Source organism: Melanerpes formicivorus, unplaced genomic scaffold, assembly GCF_026170545.1.
Source record: "Melanerpes formicivorus ecotype bairdi unplaced genomic scaffold, bMelFor1.0.p_v2 SCAF_10, whole genome shotgun sequence".
Classification (NCBI taxonomy): Eukaryota; Metazoa; Chordata; class Aves; order Piciformes; family Picidae; genus Melanerpes; species Melanerpes formicivorus.
Window position 1 is genome coordinate 21,324,132 of NW_027142362.1, and position 13,396 is coordinate 21,337,527.

The 13,396-nt window shown below is 64.6% G+C and overlaps 2 protein-coding genes across 6 annotated transcripts in view; one reads left to right on the forward strand and one right to left on the reverse strand.

Annotated features, from left to right (window-relative positions):
• DUOX2 (dual oxidase 2) overlaps nt 1-6,060 on the reverse strand; it is a 39,568-nt gene extending 33,508 nt beyond the window's left edge. For both annotated transcript variants that reach the window (XM_068144198.1, XM_068144197.1), the window contains exon 1: nt 5,881-6,060. The gene's annotated coding sequence lies outside the window, so the exon portion shown is untranslated. The remainder of the gene's footprint in view (nt 1-5,880) is intronic.
• DUOXA2 (dual oxidase maturation factor 2) lies at nt 506-13,366 on the forward strand. 4 transcript variants are annotated; one of them, XR_010988030.1, is made up of 9 exons: nt 601-709; nt 1,829-1,934; nt 3,935-4,098; nt 4,232-4,289; nt 6,275-6,409; nt 8,315-8,528; nt 10,672-10,886; nt 11,947-12,620; nt 12,651-13,366. XR_010988030.1 is itself a non-coding variant. In XM_068144202.1 (8 exons), the coding sequence occupies exons 3-8, from the start codon at nt 3,952-3,954 to the stop codon at nt 12,243-12,245; spliced, it is 1,068 nt and encodes a 355-aa protein (XP_068000303.1). In that variant the 5' UTR covers nt 506-528; nt 1,829-1,934; nt 3,935-3,951; the 3' UTR covers nt 12,246-13,366. The 4 variants fall into 4 exon arrangements, 3 of the variants coding, with proteins under 3 accessions (XP_068000303.1, XP_068000300.1, XP_068000302.1); XM_068144202.1 differs by lacking the exon at nt 601-709 and adding an exon at nt 506-528 and having other exon boundaries at nt 11,947-13,366; XM_068144199.1 differs by having other exon boundaries at nt 11,947-13,366.
• The last annotated feature ends 30 nt before the right edge of the window (nt 13,367-13,396 follow it).

A 13,396-nucleotide genomic window follows, 5' to 3' on the forward strand; every position in this document is an offset into this window, starting at 1 on the left:
GATCCCCCAGCACCTTGCCCCTCAGGGGGGGGCAGACACCTCCCCACGCAGGAAGGACACTCGTGGCCCCAGCCCCCCCCCTACCCACTGGTCCTCAGCCACCTTGTCCCACGGGTGAGGAGCATACCCCTGCCACGCAGCCCAGGACCAGACCGCTCATGCAATCAGGGCCACGCGTGGCCCCCATCCCCCAGGACCCCACTACCTGCCCACGCGGATGGGTCACGCATAGCCCCGACCCTCAGGACCACCAACACACCTTCCCCCCCCGCCCCCCTGCCAGGCCCACCCGGGCAGCTGGGGCCACGCTCGGCTCCAACCCCCAGGAGCCTTCCTACCCACCCAGGCCGAGCAGCGGGGGCCACGCGTGTCGGCGGGCGCGGCGGTGCTGGCAGTGGTGCGGCGCTGCGGGCAGTGCTGCGGGGCGGGCCGCTCCCGCGTTTACATAGCGCTCCGGTCCCGCCGCCGCCTATAAGAGCCCGGTGCGGGCCGTTGCTGCCCTCCGAGCTCTGCCGCCGCCGCCCGCAGGTAGGTAACCGGCCAAGGGCTGCCGCTCCCGGGGCCGCCCCGTCCGCGCCCCGCTGCCCGCCCCTGCGCCCCGGCGGGCGCTGCTCCTGCTGCAGCCCTTCGAGCGCTCCGGGGAGCAGACCCCGCAGCCCGGGATGCTGCCTGCGCTGCTCCTTGTGCTGCTCGGGGGGGTCCCCGCGAGGTAAGGACAGGGAAGGCAGAGGAGGGGAGGGCGCAGCTCCTTCTCGAGGTCGCCGGCTGGTTTTTCCTACCCCGAAGTGACGCTCTGAAGGGGGCAGGGGAAGTGCAGGGAGCAGCGCAGCAGCTGCAGCCTTGCAGCTCTGAGCATTGGGTTCCCCGGGGACAGGAGTCCCTGCAGCCCCGAGCAGCCCCAGCCGGGCTCGCTGTTGGCTCTGCCTTGCAGAAGGTTTGGGCCAGGTGCTGCCAAAGCTTCCTTCCAGCTCAGTTCACCCTGGGGCAGGAAAACAAAGTTTGTGTGTGGAGAAACCCCTGGGGTTTGGGCAAACCTTCTGCCTCCTTTGCCTCTCTCCCAGCCCAGAATCCTTGGAAGACCAAGGTAAGTTCTCCAGCTCTGCTTGCCCGAGGCTCTCTCTGCTTTCCCCTCTCCACACTGTGACAGAGGACAGCAGAGGGGCTCCAGAGCCACAGCCATGCTCCTGCAGGGAGGATGCTTTCCAAGGTGCAGCTTCACTTTACTGCTTCACAAACTGTAGGTTAGAAGGGACCTTCCAAGGTCACCTTATCCCTCCCCAGCCTTCCTGCAGGTCGCCTGCAGATGCTGAACTGCACTTCGGAGGTCTCCCTAAAGCCATCCCTAAAGCCCAAGCTCTCCCAGCCTGTGCCCACAGCAGAGGTGCTCCAGCCCCAGCTTCTCCTGCCCCCAGCTGCAGCCATCGGTTCGCCACTTCAAAAGAAGCATAAATGCCAAGGAGCTGCTCTGCTGTGCAGGGCAACCAAGTGAGGAGGATGGAGCAGGCAGCAAGAGGGGGAATTGTTTCCCTGGAACGATTCCCAGCAGCTGTGAGGGGCAGGAGGAAATGCAAAGCTCCCTTGGAAGTGCTTGAAAGCTGAGCTTTAGCGAGGCTAACCCTTCCTGTGTCATCTCCTGAGTGCTGAGTTGTGCTGCTGCTGCCCCAGTCGGAGCCATCGAGGGCTGCCTTTGGGTGCACGCTTGGGAACCACTCCTTCCCTCCCTCCACCTCAGGGGAAACCTGGGCCAAGGTCTCAGGAGCTGGGTGGAAGTCAGCAATTTCACTGCTCCTGGCTTAATCTCCTCATTTCTTTCCTCGTCCTCTTGCAGCCCCTCAGACTGTTTTATGGGCACCTTGGCTGGGCTCCAGGACCCCACAGCTGGACGGCAGTCCCACACGTAGCGCTGGGGAAGTGTCTATAGCTCCTGCTGCCAGGTACTCCCACCAGGAATGGCACTGGAATGCTGCCCCCCTCCAGGCTTGGCTCTCCAGGGAAACAACCCCAAAGACCTACAGCAAAAAGAGCCCCAGAGCAGCCCTGTGGCTGCATGGCAGCCCTGCTGCTCCCTGCAGCCCTGCTGCTCCCTGCACCTCTGCCGCTCCCTGCAGCCCTGTGACTGCATGGCACCTCTGCCGCTCCCTGCAGCCCTGTGACTGCATGGCAGCCCTGCTGCTCCCTGCACCTCTGCCGCTCCCTGCAGCCCTGTGGCTGCATGGCAGCCCTGCTGCTCCCTGCAGCCCTGTGACTGCATGGCAGCCCTGCTGCTCCCTGCAGCCCTGTGACTGCATAGCAGCCCTGCTGCTCCCTGCAGCCCTGCGACTGCATGGAGCCCTGCCGCTCCCTGCAGCCCTGCCGCTCCCTGCAGCCCTGCCGCTCCCTGCAGCCCTGTGACTGCACGGCACCTCTGCCGCTCCCTGCGGCCCTGCAACTGCATGGCAACCCTGCTGCTCCCTGCAGCCCTGCTGCTCCCTGCAGCCCTGCGACTGCATGGAGCCCTGCTGCTCCCTGCAGCTCTGCTGCTCCCTGCAGCCCTGTGACTGCATGGCAGCCCTGCTGCTCCCTGCAGCTCTGCTGCTCCCTGCAGCCTGCGACGGCATGGAGCCCTGCTGCTCCCTGCAGCTCTGCTGCTCCCTGCAGCCCTGTGACTGTATGGCAGCCCTGCCACTCCCTGAACCTCTGCCGCTCCCTGCGGCCCTGTGACTGCATGGCACCTCTGCTGCTCCCTGCAGCCCTGCTGCTCCCTGCAGCCCTGTGACTGCATGGCAGCCCTGCCGCTCCCTGCGGCCCTGTGACTGCATGGCAGCTCTGCCAGTCCAGGGCAGAGTCAAGATGAGGTCAGGTCGAGAGCAGCTGTGAAGCTCCCACCCGCTTCCAGGGATTTGGGACCCAAATTTTGTGGCTGAATGGCTCTGGGTTGGGTCTCACCTAGAAATGCAGTTAATGCTCTCTGCAGAAAATGATCTCAAAATCAACTCTTCCATGCAGGGATGGAAGGAAATTGTGTTTGAGGCATTTGAGCCGTGCTGCTCCCTGGCTTGAGCAGACTTCCAGCTGTGATGCTGTTAAAGCAGAGTCAAAGGACTGAGGGTGGATCTGATTAAACCAGGAATGGGGAAGCTCTGGAACTGAGCTGCTGGTGGCACTGCAAAGCCATCTCCACTTTGTTATCTCATCAACTCCATTGCCTTCAGCCTTGAGCTGTGTTCCTGGCGTTCATGTCCTCCTTGGACACACATCCCCACTCTAGAAGTTGCTTTTGGCCCCTCTGGATCAAGCACAGGCAGAGTCCTCCCTCCCTGTATTGTAAATTTGCAGCTGCTGAAGCAAAGCCTCTTCAAGGAGGGGTGGAGGAAAGGAGGGTGGGTGGTGGCCTCTTCAGGGAGAGGGTGTGGAGATGGGGGTGGTGGGCTTTGTTCTGCTGGGCACCCCTGGCTGGGGCTGATTTTGCCCCTGAAGTCAATGTGCTCAGCAGCTCTGTGTTGTGTTGGAGGAAGGCTTCGCCTGCTGGTGGTCACTGGCTCATGGACTTGCTCCAAGGACACACCACAAAGCTTTCAGCCCTGGTTTCACCTTCTGGAGGGAAAGGCCCAGCTCTGGCTGGGGAGGAGCCGCTCAACAGGTTCCTGGGCTTGGGCTGCTTCTCAAGCTGCAGCAGGACAGGGACTTGCAGTTCCCCAGCTGCCACCATCCCTGCAGGCTGACCGAGCCCTGCCCCAGGCCCCTCCTCTCCTCCACCAAGGCCTTTTGGGTGGTGTTTCTCTGCTGGGGATTATTTTCACCCTGTCCCTTTCCATCAGCAAAACATTTCCTTGTCCTGGGGAGCTCTGAGGTGGACCTGCCACAGCTGGGTTGCTCCAGGGCTGAGCCAGGGCTGGCCGCCCCAGGCTGGAGGCAGCTGGGCAGGGTCCCTGCTGTGACCACCTCTCTCCTGCAGGCTCCCGGGGGTGCAGGATGAGTCTCTTCGATGGCATCTACCCCTTCTACCCACAGAAGAGGAAGGCTGCAGTGTTTGACGTCAGCACCATCATCGTGGTCGTGGTCTTCCTAACGCTGGCCTGCAGCTTCCTGCTCATCACCCCTGGCATCCGCGGGCGGGCGGTGCGTCAGCCCTCCCCCCGCGCCCCGGGTGCTGGGGCACTCCCCAGGGGCTCAGGCTGAGGCAGAAGGGCAGCTGGGGCTGCTCCCCCCAGCCTGGTGTCCCCCTGCCTGATGTCCCCCCCTCTTCCTGCAGAGGCTGTACTGGACTCTCCGTGTTCTCCTCAGCCTGGCTATGGGGGCAGTGATCGTCGGTGAGTGTTGCACAGCCGCTGGGGGGGACTCAGCCCTGCAGCAGGGCCTGCATCTGGCAAATGTCAGCTTGGGGTCCCAGCTGTGGCCTGGCCAAGGCTGGCTGCAGGGTCTACCCCTAGCCCTGCTCCTGCTCTGCAAAGCAGTCATGAAGCTTCCCAAAAGGGCTTTCTCCTCCCTGGCCCCGGGGCTGGGAGCCCCTGGACGCCTCCGTGGTCTCCTCTGAATGAAGAGTGAGCTCCTCAGAGGTTGAACAGGCCCAGCGCTGGTGGGCTGCACAGCCCCATGTTCCTCTGACCCTGTGCAGGACACAGGAGCCTCCACAAGGCCCTGGATGAATTTGCTCTTGCCAGCTCACCAGCCAGTGGGTCCCTGCAGCAAGCACCCAGGCTGAGGCACAGGAGCTAGGACACAGGTGCCATGGAGCTCAGTCCTTGCCTGAAGACCATCAACCCTGCTGGGTTCAGAGGTCTTTCAGAGACCCCACCCAGGAGTAGTTCACCACCATGCTCTGAGCTCACCATGGAGGCAGTTGGGATGTGAGAGGAGCCTTGCAGGGATGTGGAGTGAGCAGGTGGAAATAAAACACAGTTGGGGCAGAGGCTGAGGCAGGGGGGTGAAGATCTTCCAAGAAGCAAGGCAGGAAGTGCTGAAGGAGAGGATTTGATTTAGCACAAACCAGGAAATCTGTAACAAGCAGGGCTGGTGGTGGGAAGCAGGTTATGGGGGTTCCAGCTTGGACAGGGCAAGAGGATGTGGAAGCAAAAAGGCACTGAGGGCATAGAGGATGCCAGACAGGGAGACCAACCAGCCCTGGCCCTAAAGCAAAGAAACTCTCCTGCCATGAAGGACAGGACAGATTACAAGAGTGCTTGGAGAGGGATGATGTAGGACAACTGAAGTGACCCAGCCCCTGGTTCAACCAGGCAGCAGAAGCAGAGAGCAAGGCTGCCGCCAGCCGCAGGACTCTGCTGGCTGGCACCTGGGTCAGCCCAGACTGCAGCAGTCAGCCTCCACCTGGGGAGGTCCATGGGCTGGGAGATGCCACCAGAACTTCTGGGAGACATACCAGCCATGGTGCCAGGCTGGAGATGGCAGAGAGGTGGAGGCCAGGGCTGGCTCCACAGCCCTGAGCGGCACAGCTCTGGTGAGCCAGCGCTGCTCTGGCTGCAGGGTCACAGCTGGGTGCTGCTTGGGCACACAGGAGGAATTAACTGTGCCAAAGCCAGCCCCAGAGTTACTGTCTGGTGGCAGCTGGGCACGTTTGACCCTGCAAATAGAAAAACATTCCTGCAAAGCTGCTGATGGATCAGTGCCCTCAGAAGTTGATTCAGCTCCTGGCCTTAGTCTTGGGCAAGCTCTCTTGTTCAGCCCGAGGTGAGATCATCACCGTCCCTTTGATCTCACCTCAGTGCTGGGAAACAAAAGCCCACCACAGAGTGTTTCAGAAAGGGAGCAGGGGACCAGCCCCACCCCTACCCCGGGTGGGATGGCTGTCAGAGCCCCGCTGGTGCTGGCCACCCCTCTCCCACTGTCTCTGCCTGGCGGTGCCGGCGGCGCGGCGCGGGGAGCACGGCAGCGCAATGCACTCACCCCCGCTCCTGAGCCTGAGGACAGCGCTCACGTCCCAGCCCTGGGCTCTGCCATGCTGCCTGTGCTGGGGAGCTCGCAGGGAAGTCCTGGAGAGGATGTCCCAGGAGGGCTCAGGTCATGGAGTTCATCCCTGTGACTCTGAGCTGCCCCACTCCCGGGTGCAGGGAGTGGATGCTCAGCGAGGGGAGGACATGAGCTCTGCCAGGGTGTGTCGCTGCTTGGAAGGCTTCTTCCAGCTGGAGCTGGTTGGGACACGTCCTGGTGGCTGAGTCAGCTCCTGCCCTCCCTACACTCCCTTGTGGTGGTGCCATGGTGGGAGCTCACCCCTGCGCCACCAGCACAGCAGAGCCCGAGGCCAGCCCCTCTGTAACCAGAGCTCCCCTTCTGCCGGCAGTGGTGCAGTTCACAGGGGACTGGCAGAGCGGCTGGGTGAGGGCCAACACCTCCTACAAGTCCTTCAGCCCTGCCCTGGTGAGCGCTGAGGTCGGGCTGCACGTCGGCCTGGCAGGGGTCAACATCACACTGCTAGGTGAGTGGAGTGCCCACCTGCCAGGAGTGCTCTGGGGGTGCCCAGGGGCTGCAGGGGGCTGGGGCACAGCAGGGCTGGGGGAGGAGGTGACAGAAAGCAACCCTGTGGAAAAGGACTTGGGGGGGGCTGGTGGGGGAGAAGCTGGCCAGGAGCAGGCAGGGTGAGCCTGCAGCACAGGAGGCCAAGGGCAGCCTGGGCTGCATTCAAAACAGCACTGACAGCAGAGCCACAGAGGAGATTCTGCCACTGGGCTCTGCTGAGACCTCACCTGCAGTGCTGGGTGCAGGCCTGGAGCCCTCAGCACAGGAAGGACCTGGAGCTGATGGAGAGGCTCCAGAGAAGGCCATGAAAATGCTCAGGGGCTTGGAGCAGCTCTGCTCTGAGGCCAGGCTGAGGGAGCTGGGGGTGTTCAGCCTGGAGAAGAGAAGGCTCCAGGCAGACCTCAGAGCAACCTCCCAGTGCCTGAAGAGAGCTACAGGAAGGCTGCAGAGAGACTGCTCCCAAAGGCCTGCAGGGACAGCACCAGGGGCAATGGCTTCAAGCCAGAGCAGAGCAGATTGAGATTGGAGGTGAGGAACAAGTTCTGCTCCAGGAGGCTGCTGGAGCACTGCAGCAGGTTGCCCAGGGAGGGGTTGGGGTCCCAGCCCTGGTGAGTCTGGGTGGGGCTCTGGGCAGCCTGATCTCTCTGGGGAGGTCCCTGCTGGCTGCAGGGCTGGGGCTGGGGGAGCTCTGGAGGTGCCTTCTGGCCTGACCCATTCCATGACCTATGCTGAGCCCAGGCCGCGCTGAGCTGAGCCCAGGCTGTGCTGAGCCCAGGCTGCTCCGAGCCTAGGCCATGCCGAGCCCAGGCTGTGCTGCGCTGAGCCCAGGCTGTGCTGAGCTGAGCCCAGGCTGTGCTGAGCCCAGGCTGTACTGAGCTGAGCCCAGGCTGTGCTGAGCTGAGCCCAGGCTGTGCTGAGCTGAGCCCAGGCTGCGCTGAGCTGAGCCCAGGCTGCGCTGAGCTGAGCCCTGGCTGTGCTGAGCCCAGGCTGTGCTGAGCTGAGCCCAGGCTGCGCTGCGCTGAGCCCTGGCTGTGCTGAGCCCAGGCTGCGCTGAGCTGAGCCCAGGCTGCGCTGAGCCGAGCCCAGGCTGCGCTGAGCTGAGCCCAGGCTGCGCTGCGCTGAGCCCTGGCTGAGCTGAGCCCAGGCTGCGCTGAGCTGAGCCCAGGCTGCGCTGAGCTGAGCCCAGGCTGTGCTGCGCTGAGCCCTGGCTGAGCTGAGCCCAGGCTGCGCTGAGCTGAGCCCAGGCTGCGCTGAGCTGAGCCCAGGCTGCGCTGAGCTGAGCCCAGGCTGCGCTGAGCCCAGGCTGCGCTGAGCTGAGCCCAGGCTGCGCTGAGCTGAGCCCAGGCTGTGCTGCGCTGAGCCCTGGCTGAGCTGAGCCCAGGCTGTGCTGAGCTGAGCCCAGGCTGTGCTGAGCTGAGCCCAGGCTGTGCTGAGCCCAGGCTGCGCTGAGCTGAGCCCAGGCTGCGCTGCGCTGAGCCCAGGCTGCGCTGCGCTGAGCCCAGGCTGTGCTGTGCTGAGCCCAGGCTGTGCTGCGCTGAGCTGAGCCCAGGCTGTGCTGAGCCCAGGCTGTGCTGTGCTGAGCCCAGGCTGTGCTGAGCTGAGCCCAGGCTGTGCTGAGCCCAGGCTGTGCTGAGCTGAGCCCAGGCTGCGCTGCGCTGAGCCCAGGCTGTGCTGAGCTGAGCCCAGGCTGCGCTGCGCTGAGCCCAGGCTGTGCTGAGCTGAGCCCAGGCTGCGCTGAGCCCAGGCTGTGCTGAGCTGAGCCCAGGCTGTGCTGAGCTGAGCCCAGGCTGCGCTGAGCTGAGCCCAGGCTGCGCTGAGCTGAGCCCAGGCTGTGCTGAGCTGAGCCCAGGCTGTGCCTCCCCAGGAGCCCCTGTGCAGCAGCTCAACGAGACCATCGACTACAACGAGTTCTTCAGCTGGGGCCTGGGGGCAGACTACGAGCAGAGCTACGTGGCAGGGCTGCAGAAGGGGCTGCCCAGCCCCATCCTCTACGTGGCAGAGAAGTTCCGGGCACGGAGCCCCTGCGGCGTGCAGGGGCAGTACCGCAGCGCCGGCCACTACGCCTCCATCACCCTCTGGTGAGTGCCAGCCACGGCCTGGCCCTGCTGCTGTGCCCCCAGGTTGCCCAGGGGAGAGCCTGGCCTGGCCCTCCCCCCAGGCCCCTCCCTGCCCCTCCTCTCTCAGTGGCAGCTTTCCCCTCTCTGCCCCCCAGCCTGGGCACTGCCAGCTGCTCCTCTGCTCCGGGCAGGCTCACACCAAGCACTGCTGCAGGCAGCTCCTTTGCTGAGGTGGTGCTGAGCCCCAGCACAGGGCAGCTCCTGCAGCCCCTGAGTGCTGCTGAAGCTCTTTGCTGAGCCCTGCACAAGCACTCAGCATTGCCCTCAGCTGCAGGCCTGAGCCCTGGCCCTGCCTGCCAGAGTCCTCTGGCTCCATTCTACCTCTGCCTGCTTGGCACAGGGGGCACAGCCCCTGCTGAGGGCTTTAGCTGCCAGGAAGCTCTCTGCCTCCTGATGGTTGCTCTCTGATGTCTTCCCCATCTCTGTAAGGATCTCAGCCCTGCTGGGTCCCTGGGGGTGCTGCTGTTTGAGCTGCTGGCTGCACTTCATGGAGCCATGGAATGGGTTGGAAGAGCCCTCAGAGATCATCCAACCCCCTGCCAAAGGCAGGGACACTTCACCCCAGCCCAGGCCTCATCCAGCCTGAGCAGCCCCAACTCCCCTGGCCTGTCCCCTGCCCTCTGATCACCTTCATGGCCTCCTCTGGAGCCTCTCCAGCAGCTCCAGGTCCTTCCTGTGCTGGGCCCCCAGAGCTGGAGGCAGTGCTGCAGGTGGGTTCTGAGCAGAGCCCTGTGCCAGCTGTGTTTGAGTGGTTCCCATCCCTGCCCTTGCACCCTGCACTCCCTGTGCAGCACTGCCCTGCCCTGGGCACTGTGGATGTGCCTGGCTGCAGTCCTGCTGCCCCCAGAGCAGGTCAGCAAGGTGCTCAGAGGCAGGCAGAGCAGGGCAGCCTGCTGCAGCCCCCCTGTGCTGTGCCAGCCTGCAGCTGCTCTCCTGCAGAGCCAGGGGGGCTCCTGCCTGGCCTCCCAGCTCCCCTCAGGCCTCTCTCTGGCCTCTGCCCTGCTCTGCAGAATGGCAGCTGGGGAAGAGCTCTTCTGCCTTGGAAGGGAAGCAGATGGCACCCTGGGGGGCTTGTGGTGCCAGGGCTTCATCCAAGCAAGATGTGAAGCTCTGATAAGACCAGGCATGGTCAGATGAGCTGCAGAGGAGGCCACCAGGATGAGCAGAGGCTGCAGAGCCTCCCCTGTGGGGCCAGGCTGGGAGAGTTGGGGCTGTGCAGCCTGGAGAAGAGAAGGCTGCAGGCAGAGCTCAGAGCAGCCTCCCAGGAGCTAAAGGGCTCCAGGAGAGCTGGGGAGGGACTCTGGAGAAGGGCTGGGAGGGACAGGCTGAGAGCCAATGGCTTTGAGCTGGGAGAGGGGAGACTGAGAGTGGAGAGGAGGAAGAAATTGTTGTCAGTGAGGGTGGGGAGAGACTGGCACAGGTTGCCCAGGGAGGCTGTGGCTGCCTCCTGCCTGGAGGTGCTGAGGGCCAGGCTGGATGAGGCCCTGAGCAGCCTGTGCTGGTGGGAGGTGTCCCTGCCCATGGCAGGGGCTGGAGCTGGCTGATCCTCAAGGTCCCTTCCTGCCTAAGCCATTCCATGAGCAGCATCCCCTGGCTCCTTTTGCTTAGCCCAGAGGGCAAGAGGACTGCCGGTGGCAGTGAAGGGCTCTGTGAAGGGGATGCTCAGAGGCTGTCTGGTGGTGTAAAACTCAGAGCATGTGTGTGTGCTGTGGTGTAGAGCCTCAGGGCATCCCCACGTCCAGCATCAGCCAAGTCCAGAGCTGCTGGGAAAGCCTTATGCCTGCTCCTGCAGTCGTGCCAGCCCCGTGTGCTGCTCCCTGGGCTCTGCACCGCCCCACACGTCGGGGGGGCAGGGAGCTGAGGCGGTCAGGGCACGCTAAGGGGGCTGCCGTGGCCCCCTGCAGGCTGCTGCCGTCTGCAGGCTGAGCCTTGGGCGGGGGAAAGGCAGGCTGCTGCCTGCTGGGCACAGCGCTGCAGCTGCTGAGAGGCTGAGGGATGGCCGCAGCCTGCCCGCGGGGCTCCCTGGCCTCAGGCAGTGCCAGCTGCAGGGATCCCAGCCCGTGGCACCTGCAGGGCTCAGCTGCCAGGCTTCTCTGGTCTGCAGGGTGGCCTTCTGCACCTGGCTGCTCTCCAACGTGCTCCTCTCCACGCCCGCCCTGGTCTACGGAGGCTACTCGCTGCTGCTCACCGCAGCCTTCCTCCTCATCTCCCTGCTCTCCTTCGCCACCGTCAGGACCGCCCTGTCCTGCCCCATCCGCCTGGGCCCCGCTGCCCTGCACACAGCCTATGGGGGCTCCTTCTGGCTCACCCTGGCAGTGGGTAAGGACCCCCACGCCAGGGCACACCACCCTGGCCCTCCTCTGGCTGGGCAGGAGCCCCCAGGGCTTCACCCCCAGAAGTGGAGGTCAGAGCCTGGGCAGCACAGCCCAGCAGAGCCCCAGCCTGTGCCTGGGCACAGCAGGGCTGTCAGGGGGGTGGGTGGAGAGGGATGGCAGGGGGGTGGGTGGAGAGGGCTGCAGGGGGGTGGGTGGAGGGGGGTGGCAGGGGGGTGGGTGGAGGGGGCAGGCAGGGGGGTGGGTGGAGAGGGCTGCAGGGGGGTGGGTGGAGGGGGGTGGCAGGGGGGTGGGTGGAGGGGGCAGGCAGGGGGGTGGGTGGAGAGGGCTGCAGGGGGGGTGGGTGGAGAGGGGTGGCAGGGGGGGTGGGTGGAGAGGGCTGCAGGGGGGTGGGTGGAGAGGGGTGGCAGGGGGGTGGGTGGAGAGGGCTGCAGGGGGGGTGGGTGGAGGGGGCAGGCAGGGGGGTGGGTGGAGAGGGGTGGCAGGGGGGTGGGTGGAGAGGGCTGCAGGGGGGTGGGTGGAGGGGGGCGGCAGGGGGGTGGGTGGAGAGGGGCGGCAGGGGGGTGGGTGGAGAGGGGCGGCAGGGGGGTGGGTGGAGAGGGCTGCAGGGGGGTGGGTGGAGGGGGATGGCAGCGGGGTGGGTGGAGAGGGATGGCAGGGGGGTGGGTGGAGGGGGCCGGCAGTTGGATGAGCACCAGCCCCATCTCAGGGGTTACAGTCCCTGAGGTGCAGTCTTGCAGCTCTCTGGAGGCTTTCCCAACCCTCCTGTGTGACCCTCTCTAGCCGACCCTGCCTTGTCGGGGGGGTGGGGGTGTTGGACTGGATCATCTCCTGAGCTCCCTTCCAACCCCTACCATTCTGCGTGGCCAAAACTGTGCCCCGTGAGGGTGGTCTGCCTGAGCGGGAAGGTGCTCAGCCGGTCCGAAGGCGCTCAGCACCTCCCGGAGCAGAAGGCCATGCGGCGGCCGGGCAGGGCCGGGGGTGGGCGGTGTGCTGCTGCCGCTGCGGCTGCCAGCCGTGCTCTCAGCAGGTTTCTCCCGTGCCAGGCTTGCTCTGCCTGCTGGCTGGGGTCGCCGTGGTCCTGCTGCACCGCTTCGAGCCGGACCTGCTGAAAACTTTCTTTGACGTCCGCGGGGAGCCAGCGGCGGAGTGCCGAGAGGTGATCGAAGAGTGCCGAGAGGTGATCGAAGAGTGCCGAGAGGGGACCGAAGGCTGCCGCAGCCCTGCCCCGCCGAGCGGGGGACCGGCTCCCTGCGCCCTCTGCCCCGGCACCCTCCAGAGGGAAGCTTCTCCTGCTCCTCCTCCGGAGCTGGCCGCAAAAGGGCAGAGCAGGAGCTCCTGTTGATGGCCCCACAGACCCTTTCCCCCACCCAGCTGCCTTTGTGGAGCGCCCTGAGCCCGGGCTGGGCTGGGCACTCGCTGAGCAGGACCTTTGCAGACTGTCTCTGCCCGGCCATGCCCTCTGGAACAGGGCAGAGAGCTGCCAGGTTGCCGTGGCAGCAGCTCACAGCTCCCCTGACGTGAGCTGCACACTCTCCTGGGCATCTCTGTCCCGGGAGACCTCATGGAGATCCCTTCCTGCCCTGCCTTGGCACAGCCTGCTGCCTGCAGTGGCCAGCTCCCACACCGGCTCAGGGCTGGGATGTGTCACAGGCAGCACCCAGAGCTCCAGAAGCTGATGAACCCTGCCCATTTCTTTCCCAAGCCCCAGCCTTCAGGTGTGCCAGGCACAGAGCTGCCAGGCACAGAGCTGCCAGGCACAGAGCTGCCAGCCTGGCTGCTGCAGGAGCTCCAGTCCAAAGGGCTGCTCCAGAAACCCAGGCTGAGGGCACCTGGGGAGGGGGAGGCGCCAGGGGTGCTGTGGTGCTTGGGTTGTTTCCAGTTTCCAACTGGGGCTCTGTGAGGTCAGAGTTGGAGCCCAGGGTGAGCCCCAGGAGTTCAATCTGAACCTGGGGAGGAGCTTCTTCAGCTGGAGGCTGCTGGAGCCCTGCAGGAGGCTGCCCACAGAGGTGGTGGAGTCTCCATCTCTGGAGACTTTCCTAACCCTCTTGTGGGGATTCCTGTGTGACCCTCTCTAGCTGACCCTGCCTTGGCAGGGGGGGTTGGACTGGATCCTCTCCAGAGCTCCCTTCCAACCCCTACTATGCTGTGGGGCCAAAAATGTGCCACAAGAAAGGAAGAGGAGGGAGGGAGGAAGGATGTTCCCTGCACTCAGCTGGGGCACAGCTGGGCTGGTTGGCTCAGCACAACCTGCAGGCCTGAGGCCAGGAGCCAGGCTCAGCTGTGGGAAGCAATGAAGGGCATCAGGCTGTGTGCTACCAATCTGAAGATGAGCTCCAGCAGCGAGCCTGGCAGGGGCTGGCACGAGGAGATGCCCAGCTGAGCCCTGGGCACCTGGGCAGCTTCACTCCAATGAAGTAATTACAAATTAATTAATCACTCCAATGAAGTAATTACAAATGAATTAATAGCTGAGGGGAGAGCAACTGATGTCAT